The sequence below is a fragment of the Dama dama genome, chromosome 30 (assembly GCF_033118175.1).
Source record: "Dama dama isolate Ldn47 chromosome 30, ASM3311817v1, whole genome shotgun sequence".
NCBI classification, from domain to species: Eukaryota; Metazoa; Chordata; class Mammalia; order Artiodactyla; family Cervidae; genus Dama; species Dama dama.
The window spans coordinates 80,712,520-80,725,781 of record NC_083710.1 but is presented as its reverse complement, the minus strand read 5'-3'; the positions used below and the strand labels follow the sequence as shown (position 1 = coordinate 80,725,781).

At 41.2% G+C, this 13,262-nt stretch overlaps 1 protein-coding gene across 1 annotated transcript in view; it reads left to right on the top strand.

Moving 5' to 3' along the window:
• NALCN (sodium leak channel, non-selective) overlaps nt 1-13,262 on the top strand; it is a 270,853-nt gene that overhangs the window by 239,738 nt on the left and 17,853 nt on the right. Inside the window, exons 29-36 of the mRNA XM_061133830.1 lie at nt 1,903-2,023; nt 2,112-2,210; nt 6,330-6,423; nt 6,942-7,048; nt 7,255-7,329; nt 8,293-8,412; nt 10,860-10,928; nt 12,267-12,415. Coding sequence (XP_060989813.1) covers nt 1,903-2,023; nt 2,112-2,210; nt 6,330-6,423; nt 6,942-7,048; nt 7,255-7,329; nt 8,293-8,412; nt 10,860-10,928; nt 12,267-12,415 — 834 coding nt within the window. The remainder of the gene's footprint in view (nt 1-1,902; nt 2,024-2,111; nt 2,211-6,329; nt 6,424-6,941; nt 7,049-7,254; nt 7,330-8,292; nt 8,413-10,859; nt 10,929-12,266; nt 12,416-13,262) is intronic.

Genomic DNA, 13,262 nt, shown 5'->3' with positions numbered 1-13,262 from the left:
TCAAACTCATGTCTGTTAAGTCCATGATGCCATCCAACCATCTCATCCTCTATTGACCTCTTCTCCTCTTGCCCTCAATCTTTCCCAGCATCAGGGGATTATAATCTTTCAGAAATTAACCAGGAAAGAAAATAAAGGGACCACAGGAAAACTGACAATAATGGATTGTGCTTGGGATTTGTTGAAGTCCTCTGTTGGTGAGGTCTCAAACTTTCCAATTTTAGTATCAGGAACACAGCATAAACAGATAGCTTATATGATTGAAACTGGGACTTTTAAAATGTTATTTAGTCTTCCAGTGATTTAAATCTATGATCTTCCATTTTATTTTTCTTGTTTTAGCCTAAAAGTGTATTTTAACATATTCTAACTTCTAAAAGGTTTAGAATATAAAAGTAGCTTCAGTTGCTGCAAATTCAGCTTAGAAAGCACTTCTTACATAAAGAAAATGGACGGGTAAGAAAGTTTGACATCAGATCTGAGAGCTGACTCACTTTGTTGTTGTTGTTGTTTTTTCAAATCCTTATTCAAGAAAATTCTGGCATCTGTAGAATCCTTACAGCTCCTGTCTGCTATAAAATATATTAAATTTAATTGAAACCCCCAAAAGCAAAGAGTGTTGGAAAAATCCAAGAGAGTATGCCTGTATTTTCAGAATCCCAAAATGTATATTCCTGAGTGGGGCGTTTTTTTTTTTACTACATAGAAAAAAAGCTGATATATCAATCAGCTCGAAACCTTTAAAAACAAGTCAGTCTCAGTTTTCTGTTTTCTTTTTAGATTCCCACATATTTAGCATTAAAAAAAATAAACTTATAAAAGTATATCTCATGATTGTCTCTGGTAGAAAAATACTAAACCAGTTTCCCCCAAGAGTGTTGGCCTCCTATGAAGGTTAACTTTTGATAAATGTGCTAGCAAAAAAGAAAAATTATCAAAATATAGTCTAGCTAGGCTTCAGTAGGTCTACTCAATTCAGTCATCCTGAGCTCAATTCATCAAATCCAGGAAATGTGACGGTAGTCAGGATTTTCCTGCGTGTAGTTGTCTAAGTATTTTAACGATTTAAAGTAACCTCAGAAAAGGGAAAAAAACACTACAATTTTCTTCTGTTAATAAAACTGTTGGCTAAGACCTGTAATGAATAGGGGAAGGGAGCTGCAGTGTAGTAGAGATATTAGTGAGAAAAGTATAAACGTGTCAGAAAAACAGAAAATGAGACATTGACCAGAACCGCTACCCTCCCCCCACACACACACCCAGAACAGAGGGGCCAAATAGTTTTAGAAATCAGATGTTAACTGCGGGTGTAAACAACACTGGGGTCTATAAGTAGTGTCCATTGAGTCCCTTGCAGTTAATGAGAGATAAAGTCCACAGGCTCCGTATCACCCCCAGGACCCCTGAAGCATCACTAGGTCACAGCTTGCTGCTCCCGTGATGACACAGAATAAAATCAAGTGGCCAAATTCAACTCATTTTACACTTTCTGTACTAACAGCAGCATTTGTAATCTATGCCTTTAGAAAGGTTTTCTAATGTAAAACTATTCCAAAATTCACATCCAGACTCCAGCGCCCCTTTGTAAGGCTTTCCTGCACAAATTCTAACCTGGAAGTCCCCGGTATAACCAGGACCAGCCCGAAACCCTGCAGACCCTCTGTAGCTAGTAGTCACATAGTGTTTTGTCCTTTTGGGTTGAGAACACCTCCCCATTACCTAATAATTAAGTACATAATAAATTCTAACATGCTGATGCAGTTATGAGTTAGTAAATGAACATCACCTAGCCTCCCTTCCAAGTGCCAGGTACACTTTGCACCCAATAGTGGAGAGAGTTATACTGCCTCAGGGTGCTTCTCAGCAGAATATCACGGGAACATTCCTCTTTCTGACCCACAGGGCAAATCCTCGGAACTTTAACTTTGACAACGTGGGCAATGCGATGCTGGCATTGTTTGAAGTTCTGTCCTTGAAAGGCTGGGTGGAAGTGAGGGACGTTATTATTCATCGTGTGGGGCCGGTAAGCACGCACTGGAATCCTTTGAACTCGACCACAGCTGCTTTCATTGGCTTTGATGGATAACCGTATTTTTTTGTCATTTATACAGATGCATGGAATCTATATTCATGTTTTTGTATTCCTGGGTTGCATGATTGGACTGACCCTTTTTGTCGGAGTGGTTATTGCTAATTTCAATGAAAACAAGGTAAGAATTCTTGATTTGAATTCCGTAGGGTTTGCTCTTTCCTAGCAGCTCACTTTGAGTCCTGTTTTTCATACCCTGCATGAAGTCGCATTAAACTGGGATGTGACTGGTGTAAATAATCTCCATAACTATTTTACAAGCTACCTCATTGCTGCCTTTCAGGCAGTTATTTAAGAGCAAGATTCTCTTGCTAAATCTTCTCTTTTGGTTAGGGTGTCATTAATTTGCCTAGGACTGAGAAAGCTCATCTCCTATTGTCCAAATTGAAAGGCTGTGAGAAAAGTTATTAAAATACAATAGCTGAAACCGAGGCACTGATTGCAGGTAATATTACTTTCACAAAATGTAAATTGGATGCTTCTCGGTGACTCAGTAGGTGAACTCAGAGTTTTGATGGGTGTGGGTGGGGACTCGCGGTAGAAGTTTTGAAATCCTAATTCCTACGATAAAAGGAAGATTTGTCTGATTTCACATAAAACTTTGCATCCTTTATGAGTTTGGGATGCCTGCTGAGTTCCTAGCTGCTCTAATGAGGAGTACAAGAGCTCACAAAGGGAAAACAGCAAGTGTAGTTTCCTGGCAAAAAGAGTTTGGGAGAAACATTGCGTGTTTCTCCCAACGTGGAGAAACATGGAGTTTCTCCCACGTTTCTCCAAACGTGGCTGCGATGCCCTCTGTTCGATTAGGGTGGATCTTCCTTTCATGCAGTGAGGTTTTCCATGGGCAAGTCTCAAGTCTGCATAACTAAAATGCAGACTACAGGGGTGAAATCATCCTGCCGGGGTTTGGAAGGAGTAGACGATGGGGCCAGGATTCAGCAGTGGGGCCCATTACATGTCAGCCCATTACCTATGGTTCAAGGGTGTGAAAATGTCGCCCGTTGCTGTGCATTGAATTAAAGCTAGACTCACCTGCCTCACACCAGGCCGTTGCTCATCACTCAGAGCCAGGACCAGTTTGCACGCCTTCACATCAGGGCACTTTGGTTTGCATTGCTGCACGTGGGACTGTCTCATTCACGTCCTCCCAGGCTCTCCACGTGTGTGGTATCAGCGACTCAGCCAATTGCCACCTTTGATGTGTGCCTAATGAGGATGTCATTTCATTCCGCCTTTCAAAGGGTACCACTTGAAAATCTCCTTTCTGGCCTCCAGTGATACTCCAGCTCATGGAAACATGGAATTTAGAGAAAGAGAGAAAAATAGAGATCATCTGGCCCAGCCCCCTGTTTTACGTTCCCACATTCATAAATGAGTTTCTTTCAGCCCTACCGTGTGTTCCATTTAATATCACATGCAAAGAGGATGATGGATCTTTTTAGATGCCTTTGAGCCATGCCAGGGAGCAGACCCTGAGAATTCCAAAACCCAGGCTGAAGTTAATGAGTCAGTTGACAGAGATTAGGGACTGCTTGCCCAGAACACCTTCCCAGGCCCTCTGAGCAGATCTGATTGCAGTCAAATTTGGTCCAATTCAGCGACTTAAATGAAGCAACATAAAATGTCCAGTAAGTGAAGGCAGGTGCATAATTAATTGCAACCCTTGAACTTAGAGGAATGCTGAAGTAAGCAGAATAACCAGAGGTCTTGGTTGTATTGATGTTCGGAAGGAAGAAAGAAAGAAACCTCTTGGCCTGAGAGAACAGAGAGTGGATGTCAGCTCTGACGGGCTCTTTAGGAAAAAGGGAAAATGGAAGAAACTGTATAACAGACATTAAAAACATGATCAATTCATTAGAGATGTAAATTTCTCAATTATGTGAACCTTTTAGGAAAGATTGTTTTTGTGATAGAAAATCTCAAAGCATTTAGATAAACTGTTTATAAAAATAACATAAAAACTCACAAGGTATATGTAAATCAGTAATTAGATGGAAATGTATAGCTTATGCATACATGTTAGAGAAATATCAAATATTAATGTGCCAAATATACAGATCAATAAATTATAACCAGAGTAACAAAGTGAGATAGAAGAAAATGAGAGGAAGAAAATAACAGAAATAAGAACAGAAATTAATGGTATTGAAACCAAAGTAACTTATAGAAAAGCCTAAGAATGGTAAAAGCTGGCTTGTTACAATAATTAGATTGATAAGCCTCGTGCAGAGGTCAGCATGAACAAAAATGTGGAAAAGCAAGCTATGGTAAGTAAAATAGTGTTGTCGCTGTTACAGGGATAGAAAGTTAAGCTTACAGAATAGAACACAGAGCCCTAGGGGAGACCCGTGTGTGTATGAAACAGAAGTAGCACAAGTCGGCGGTGAAGATAAGACTACCCATAGTGATGATGGGGTGATTGTCTAGATCTCAGAAACTGAAATTTTTACCTTACAGCATACTCAAGAATAAATTCCAGATCAATGAAAGACCCAACTATGAAAAGCAAAATTTAAACCATTTCTAAACCATGGAGAATCTGCTTTTGACCCTGGAATAGTTATAGAGTTCTTGACATTAACCCCAAAGTGAAATCCATATAGAAAAATAATTTACAAGTCAGATTATATTAAAAGGAAAAGTTTCTGAATGATAAAAGACATATTAAGCAAAATTTTAAAAAACAAAGCTGAGAAAATATTTATAATTCACATACCTGACAAAAGATTAGTATCCAAAATATACTAAGAATTTCTACAAAGCATCAGAAGTAAATATCCAAATACAAAAATGAGCAAAGAATATGAACAGGCAATTCTCAAAGGAACACATGGAAATCACCATTTATACATATTAAAATGTTTCATCTCATTAATATTAAAGCTATATCAGATACATTTCACACTCATCAAATTTCCAAATTAAAATATCTGATAAAGTCAAGTATGGGCCAGAATATAAGGAAATGGGAACACCTGTGGGTTGAAACCAATGTTGTTGATTATTGCTCTTTTGGAAATCTTTGGTAAACGTGGAAATACATAAACTTCTAGACCCCAGCAGTTCCTCTCTTAGAGATTTAGCACAGAACAAGACGTTTACCATGAGACAGTACACATGTGTTCATGGCAGCATTCTTTATAGTCTGTAAACCTAAAATGATAACTTCTGACAGGTTTATACAGTGGGATACTGTGTGAGCGCTTAACAGACACTAATCAGATCTAGTATCTAGTTGTATGGAAAACATAGTGTTCAATGAAGATAAAAACAAAACTGCATAAGTTACCACACGTAGAATACCATTTACATAATTTTTAAAATTCAAAACAAACACGTTTTTATATATTTATGCATACATAAGTGGCAAAAGTCTGCAAATACAGTGAGGAGGGTACCCCTCAGGCACAGTTAGCTCCATGTCAGGTAAGTCACACTGGGAGTGGGGAGGTGTTTTTCCCAGTTTCTTAAATTATGCATGAATGCTCAGTCGCTTCAGTCATGTCCAATTCTTTGCAACTCTATAGATTGCAGCCAGCCAGGCTCCTTTCTCCGTGGGATTCTCTAGGCAAGAATACTGGAGTGGGTTGCCATGCCCTCCTCCAGAGGTTCTTCAATTATACTTCTGTCTTTATAATATAATGCAATGAAATGTGACATAATAAATTCATGTGCATTGTTATAAAGTGCTCTATTACATAACAATACCCGATCTCATTAGTCGGTTGTCACAGTGCTAATTTCTTAAAGATCCAAATTCTCTGACCTCAAACCACTGAAAAATAAAGTCTCACGATTGCATGTATCAGAATGATTTCTCAAAAGACACGATAACCTTAACCAGAAGCAGAAGCTTAGACAAGCTGTCATGTCGCTGCAGCATTTTCTCCGACGGAAGGGAAGGGAGCTAACCACTGTTAGAGTAAGTATCCCTTTTTGGAAATATAATCATGTTGAAAACCTTCTTTAGATTTTTCCCAAACCTGAGTCTCATACATGTTCAAAGATGCCAGCTGAAGGCTGCTGAATGTTCTCTCATCCCACAGCCGTTCCTTTCTGGAATTCCTCTCAAGAACACGTGTGAGAATTCTGACCATGTTTATCCAGCCACCGCGGTACTGGGAGAATGTCTTTGTCTTAAACCCACATCCGTCCTGTTAGTAGCAGCAGCCCATTTGCAGTGTCCTTGGCGTGGAGCGCATGACAAAGGGTCTCTCTCTGCTTTCCTTTGTTTATTAAGGGGACGGCTCTGCTGACTGTAGATCAGAGAAGATGGGAAGATTTGAAGAGTCGACTGAAGATAGCGCAGCCTCTTCATCTGCCACCTCGCCCGGGTATCAAAGATGCTCTGATTTTATTCATGTTGGGCACTAGTGTTCATGATTCCCCAGGAGTCTAAGATTTCAATTAAAATAATAATCGCGAGGCCACTTGGCGGTTCTGCATAAGTTAACATAGAAACAGGCTCCAAACTACAGATCTCTCCGTAGGTTATTAAAATCAACCACCCAAAGGCCATGCTTCAGTGCTCTTAGGATAAGCCTTAATGAAAAAATGAATTTTTAAATAAAATATATTTGTGCTTGCCTTTTAAACACGTGAGTGAAATGTATTAAACTGACAGAAATTGAATGATGCGCTTCTCCTTCCAATACAGACGGCTTCATGCACCGTCGTTTTAAATATTCAGACCCAGCCGTTCCTGCAAAACACTTTACAAGAGATTGACCTGTAGGAGGAAAAAAAAAAAAAATGTAATGGGTTTTAAGATGAGCATTAAAGAAAAATGAAAGGCAAGAATGTAAATGTGACCTATGTCTAAAAGGTCCTTGCCTAAACCTTTCTGTTTCAGATAATGATGGTTTTAGAGCTAAGATGTACGACATAACCCAGCATCCATTTTTTAAGAGGACAATCGCATTACTGGTCCTGGCTCAGTCGGTGTTGCTGTCCGTCAAGGTACTTTATTGCACCCTTAAAGACCCTGGGAGTGAAATTGTTTATTCATTGGTGGGTCCAAGAACATTTCAGGCAGCCATGTCCAGTTGCAGTCTGCGTTTATAAATAATTAAAGTTCGCAGTGGTGTTCAGACGGGAGGGGGGCGGGGCCAGTGTTCCCGAGCTGATGGACGCGGACGCAGACCTGCATGCTGTTTCTGTTCCAGTGGGACGTTGAGGACCCCGTGACTGTCCCTCTGGCCACCATGTCGGTCGTCTTCACATTCATCTTCGTTCTGGAGGTACAGTCCTGGGTCAGCGGGAGCCGGGGCCCACAGCGCACCTTCTCAGCAATCTCATCCTTCAGGGGCCCTTCCTTTCTGCTCTGTGTTCCCTGGCTTTTGAAGTCCTTTTGGGGGAAGGGAATGTCATGCTCTCAGACGGTTTCCTTTTAAGGCTGTTTGAGCTTTGCTTGAACAAACGCTGCACTTTATATTTCCATTTTTTCTAACGACAAGAACTGCTGACTGCTGTATTCAGAACTGTTGTATCTGAATGTCAGCCTGTCTAGTTAGGTGCATTCCAATACTTACAGTGAACGGCACAAACCACCATCATTCAGGGACTCAAATTGCAATGTGGTGGCAAATGGAGTTGGCCCAGGCAAGATTATTTGAATACATGGCCCATATCACATCAGTTTCCAGTGCAGTCCTCTTTGAAAAATGAGCAGATTTTTTTTTTCACCCTGTACCAATTGATGTTTCCCCAAATCTATGGCCTTTTACTTGAGGAAGAAAAATGTCCTGCTATCGGAACTAGTCATAAAAGGAGAAAAGAGTGTGGAGAATATAGATTTGCATATATATGTGTGTATTTACATATATATTTGTTGTTGTTATTTAGTCGCTAAGTCGTGTCCAACTCTTGCAACCCCATCCACTGTAGCCCTCCAGGCTCCTCTGTCCATGGAATTCCCCAGGCAAGAATACAGGAGTGGGTTGCCTCTTCCTTCTCCAGGGGATCTTCCCAACCCAGGGATGAAACTTTGGCAGGTGGATACTTTACCGCTGAGCCACCAGGGGAACCTGTTTATATATGTATAAACACACACACACACACGTATATATACACAGATGCATCAGTAATAAAGACTTCTCTTTGGTTTTTACATCCTTTAAAATATAATGTGCTTCAAGTTAGTACATTTAAGTAAGTGCTGCTGAACACAGCGTCAGCTCACCATCTTCATTCCTTTTCCCCAGGTTACGATGAAGATCATAGCAATGTCACCTGCTGGCTTCTGGCAAAGCAGAAGAAATCGGTACGATCTGCTGGTGACGTCACTGGGTGTTGTCTGGGTGGTCCTTCACTTTGCCCTCCTGGTAAGCACATCACTGAAGTTCATTTTAGTCAGTAATCTCAGTTCAGGTAATCCTGTTTCCAGCCCCATTTCTGTCCAGACCTTGCTTTAGGATGGGATTTCTGTGCTCAGAAAGATACCGAGTATCCTCAAAACAGGTGTTACCTTCAGCATCAGGGGCTATGCCAGGCCCAGGTGGGCTCTGAGTCACCCAGACTCATTTCCTTACATGACAGATGGTTCAGAGCATTAAAGAGCTGCAAGTCACTCTGCCAGGAATTGAGAAGAATGTCATGGGCAAGACAGAGACAGTACCACTGTCAAGAACCACGCAGCCTGGAACTTCAGACCTGTTTTCATCAAATGTTACCGGTTGATGAGAATCACAGTTACAGTGAGGGCGATGGGGAGACCTGTGTCCCTGTGATGACACAGGGCAGTGCATTGGCTTCGTCAGAGAGATTCTAGAAGGCATCCCCCAGGGAGTGATGACTGGGTTCAGCCTGTAGGGTGAGGGCAGAACATTCCGGGCAGCTGCCCCTATGATGGGAGAGTTCACAGGGGTCCAAGGGGCCAGGGAACGTGGTACCAGATCTGGTTGGGTGAGAAGGCATCAGACTTGTCATACAGAGTGAAGTGAGTCAGAAAGAGAAAAGCAAACATTGGTTTAAAAAAATACATATATATATATATATATATAAAATCTAGAAAGATGGTACTGATGAACCTACTTTCAGGGCAGGAATAGAGATGCAGAGAACGGACTTAAGGACACAAGCTGGGAAAAGGAGGGGGGGCCGAACTGAGAGAGGAGCACTGACATATATCCACTCCCACGTGTAACACAGCTAGTGGGAAGCTACAACACGGGGCGCTCAGCCTGGTGCTCTGTGATGACCTAGAGGGATGGGATGCGGGAGGGGAGGGGTACTCAGGAGGGAAGGGATATATTATCCGAATAGCTGATTAAGGTTATTGTACAGCAGAAGCTAACACAACAGTGTCAAACAATTATACTCCACTAAATAAAGTTAGTTTAAAAAAATAAATAAAATGAAAAAAATGTGTCAGACCTCTCGGACCTCGTAGTTCAGGTGAAGGATTGGGCCGTCATCCTGGGAGCGTGGGGTGTCATCACTTCCAGAATGCAAAGAAAGAAGGTATCTACACTAGGCTTTGGGCTCACGCAGCAAGAAGGAGCAGCAAAGTCCATGCTTGTCTCTTTCTCCAGACAAATTGTAGCCAGAAGCTACATGTTCCAAGCAGGACGGTGAGTAAGCGTCCTAATTCCGGGTGTCCCCAGAGAGAATATGTCATACTTGCAAGACCGGCTCGGCCTTCTGCCTGACTGCTCCTGCCCTTCTCTGAGAACCTGTAGTCCTGAAAGAACATTCCTTCTCTGCTCTGTCGTGCAGTGGACTGTTGTGAAGGAAGGTGCAGTCCTTGTTCCCATCCAGAGATGCTCCTGCGCAGACTCATTCATTTCCTTGCTGTTGTTGTTCAGTCGCCAAGTCGTGTCCAGCTCTGTGACCCCATGGACTGCGGGTCGCCAGGCTTCCCAGTCCCTCACCATCTCCCAGAGTTTCTCGAAGTTCACGTCCATTGAATCAGCGATCCATCCAACCGTCTCATCCTCTGTCGCCCTCTTCTCCTGCCTTCAGTCTTTCCCAGCATCAGGGTCTTTTCCAACGAGTTGACTGTTCCCTTCAAGTGGCCAAAGTATTGGAGCTTCAGTTTCATTTCCTTGCCCCTCACCAGGGGACTTCCCTTGCCGGGGACCCACCTGTGATGGGCGTCATTTGACTAAGCAAGGTTCCCCGGGGAATAATCAAGCTTTGACATCAGCTTAACGCCACCATTGTCATTGCGGTTGCAGCCGGTGGGCTGTTTGTTCTCAGATGAAGCTCTCTTTGTCATGGAGCACACAGAGTCATCTCTTGCTGCCAATCACACACTTGAAGGAAGAGCTGGGTGTTTCTGAGAGGAAGGGGACTTCTCTGAAATCAGCTTAGACTAACGTGCATGCGGCCGGCTGGTCTCCAGAGGAGACCTTCAGAGAGTCTCTTTCTGCACCAGCACCCTCTCTGGTTGGAAGAAGAAGCTGGGATCCCTTTATCTGCTGTCTCCCTCGACTTCTTCCTGTTGCATTGTTATTCCAGGGATTTCCTGCCCCTCCAAGGAGCTGGTCACTATTTTATCAATATGTAAAATAAGTTTTAAAATACAGAGTTCAGCTGAGCAACACGGAGACGAAAGTTCTGATTAAGGTTTGATTTTATAGCTAATACTTATTCATGAGTTTTGGCGGTGACCTTTTCAGCACCTTTTTAAGATAAATTTCTTAAGAGGAATTTTCACATTTTATTAAGCTCATTATTCAGTAGACTTCACAGAAGGCTGAAAATGAAAAATGGGACTGTAACAAGATCTTTTGTGCAAATTACGAGGGGCTCTCCTTTTAAATTGCAGAACGCGTACACCTACATGATGGGAGCGTGCGTGATTGTCTTCCGGTTTTTCTCCATATGCGGGAAGCATGTGAGTACCTTGTGAAGATGCTGTCAAAGGTCACATGTACACCGAAGGAAGGAGAATGACTTGCCGACTGTGGCTGCCCTTCTGGGTCTCCAGGGCTGCAGCTAACAAATTCCCAGACACCATAAGTCAAAATGAGCAAATAATGAAATGAATCGGTTGCTTAGTTATCTTGTGATATGTTTCCTGACATTTGTGTTGTTTTATTTATTCTTCTCATTTGCTAAGTGAACTCAGTCATCATTTAAAGATAACATATCAAGCATGAAAGCAAAAACTAATGGTCTTTCTCAGTGCTTCTTTATTTTTATCATTTTTATTTTTCATGAAGGTAAGTCATTTTGGAGGTCTTCCCAGGTGGGTCTGGTGGTAAAGAACATACCTGCCAATGCAGGAGACATGAGAGATGTGGGTTCAATCCCTCGGTCGGGAAGATCCCTGGGAGGAGGGTATGGCAGCCCACTCCAGTATTCTTGCCTGAAGAATCCCATGGACAGAGGAGCCTAGTGGGCTACAGCCCGTAGCATCACAAGGAGGCAGACACGACTGAAGTGACTTAGCACACACACACAAGTCATTTTCAATGCAAAGAAGGAGAATCTTCAACAAACATTCATGACCCTATGATTCCAGATTTCTTGATATCCTTGTTAATGCTCAACACATTACACATGTATTTTTCATTTTTAAGGCACGGTTTCCTTTTTTGTTACTCACTTTATTTCATATATAGTCCATATTTCCACATAATCAATATATTTTGTATTTGATGATTATTTGGCATTTTACCACTGTTCAGATTTGTTTTTGTGAATGTCTATTTGTGTAAGAATCCTGGGTCTACTTGCTTTCAGCTGAAAATATATAGAAGGTATCGTAGAGAATCAGTTAGCAAGTGAAGAGAAAAATGGGAGGCTAAAAATATTAGGGTGGAACTTTCATTAATTTGGCAAAAGAGGCTGAAGTTTGAGATACAAGTAGAATTTCTCTTTGTCAAATGGTTTTAATAATGTTCCAATTTAATACCAAATAGCAAGCAGCTTCCAAATACTGTTGTTGTTGTTCCGTTGCTAAGTCGTGTCTGACTCTTTGCGACCCCACGGACTGTAGCCCACCAGGCTCCTCTCTCCATGGGATTTCCTTCTCCAGGGGATCTTCCCAGTTTCTTTCCCACTGAGCAAGCAACTTTCAAATGATATCCTTGTAAATCACTTTTGTGTCAAACTGCTTCCATGGCATGTCCTTCCCAAGATGGCTTGTGAATTGAATATTCCCTGTATCTCTCTCTTTCTTTTTCTCTCTTTCCCCACCCCCACCCCCAAATCCTTCATCTCCATTCAGGTAACACTAAAGATGCTTCTCCTAACAGTGGTCGTCAGCATGTATAAAAGCTTCTTTATCATAGTGGGCATGTTCCTATTGCTGCTGTGTTATGCTTTCGCTGGAGTTGTCTTATTTGGTACTGTGAAATATGGAGAAAATATTAACAGGTTGGTGTATATTTATCTTTGTATTCAAATAGTAAGCTTTTTTAGTAATGAAGCCATGAGTAACTATCTGCATGTTTTAAACAAAGATGGGGAAGCAATTATTTGAAAATTAAAACAAAGTAAAATGACCAAATTTTAAATGATGTTTTTCTCATTGAAAACAGTATGCACGCTTACTTTAGAAACTTTAGAAAATTCAGAAATAAAAGAAAACAAAAAAAAAAACCCATAATTCCATCCCCATGCAGAAATAACCACTTCTAATGCCTGGTGAATTCCAGCAGGTTTTCTATCCACATACTGCCAGAAGTGATATATTATTTTTTTTAATTAAACAATTTTGAGATGGCTCTGGGTTTTTTTTTTCCTTTTTTTAAGACAAACATTGTAAGTTAGGACCCACAGATTATTATTATACATGTAAAGCATTTTTCAAAGATTGTCTTAAATTTCATGGAACCGTATCAGAGTATTTTTTTTTGAAGTCCTTACAGAAAAAAAATTAAATGTATTGTGTTGCAGAGACTACTTATTTGATACATGGTGGTTCCATCTTTTATAGCATAATCTTTGTAAAAGAAGAAATCAGTTTTAATTGTCAAAGCTTGCTTTCCCAGTCATGCAAGATGAATGGCAATAAATTGTTGGCGCTGTGCTAGGGTTGAGCTATTGAGACAGCTCTACTTGGAGGCAAGTATAAATAACAAACAAATAAGAGGCCGTAACCTTTGGAAATGGTAGCTTAGCAACCAAATTTGCTCCAAAAGCCACCTGTTTTGGTGGTGACAACCTTTCGTACTTCATGACCAACCGTATCACTTATATTGTTTGTTTGTTTTTCCTTAAA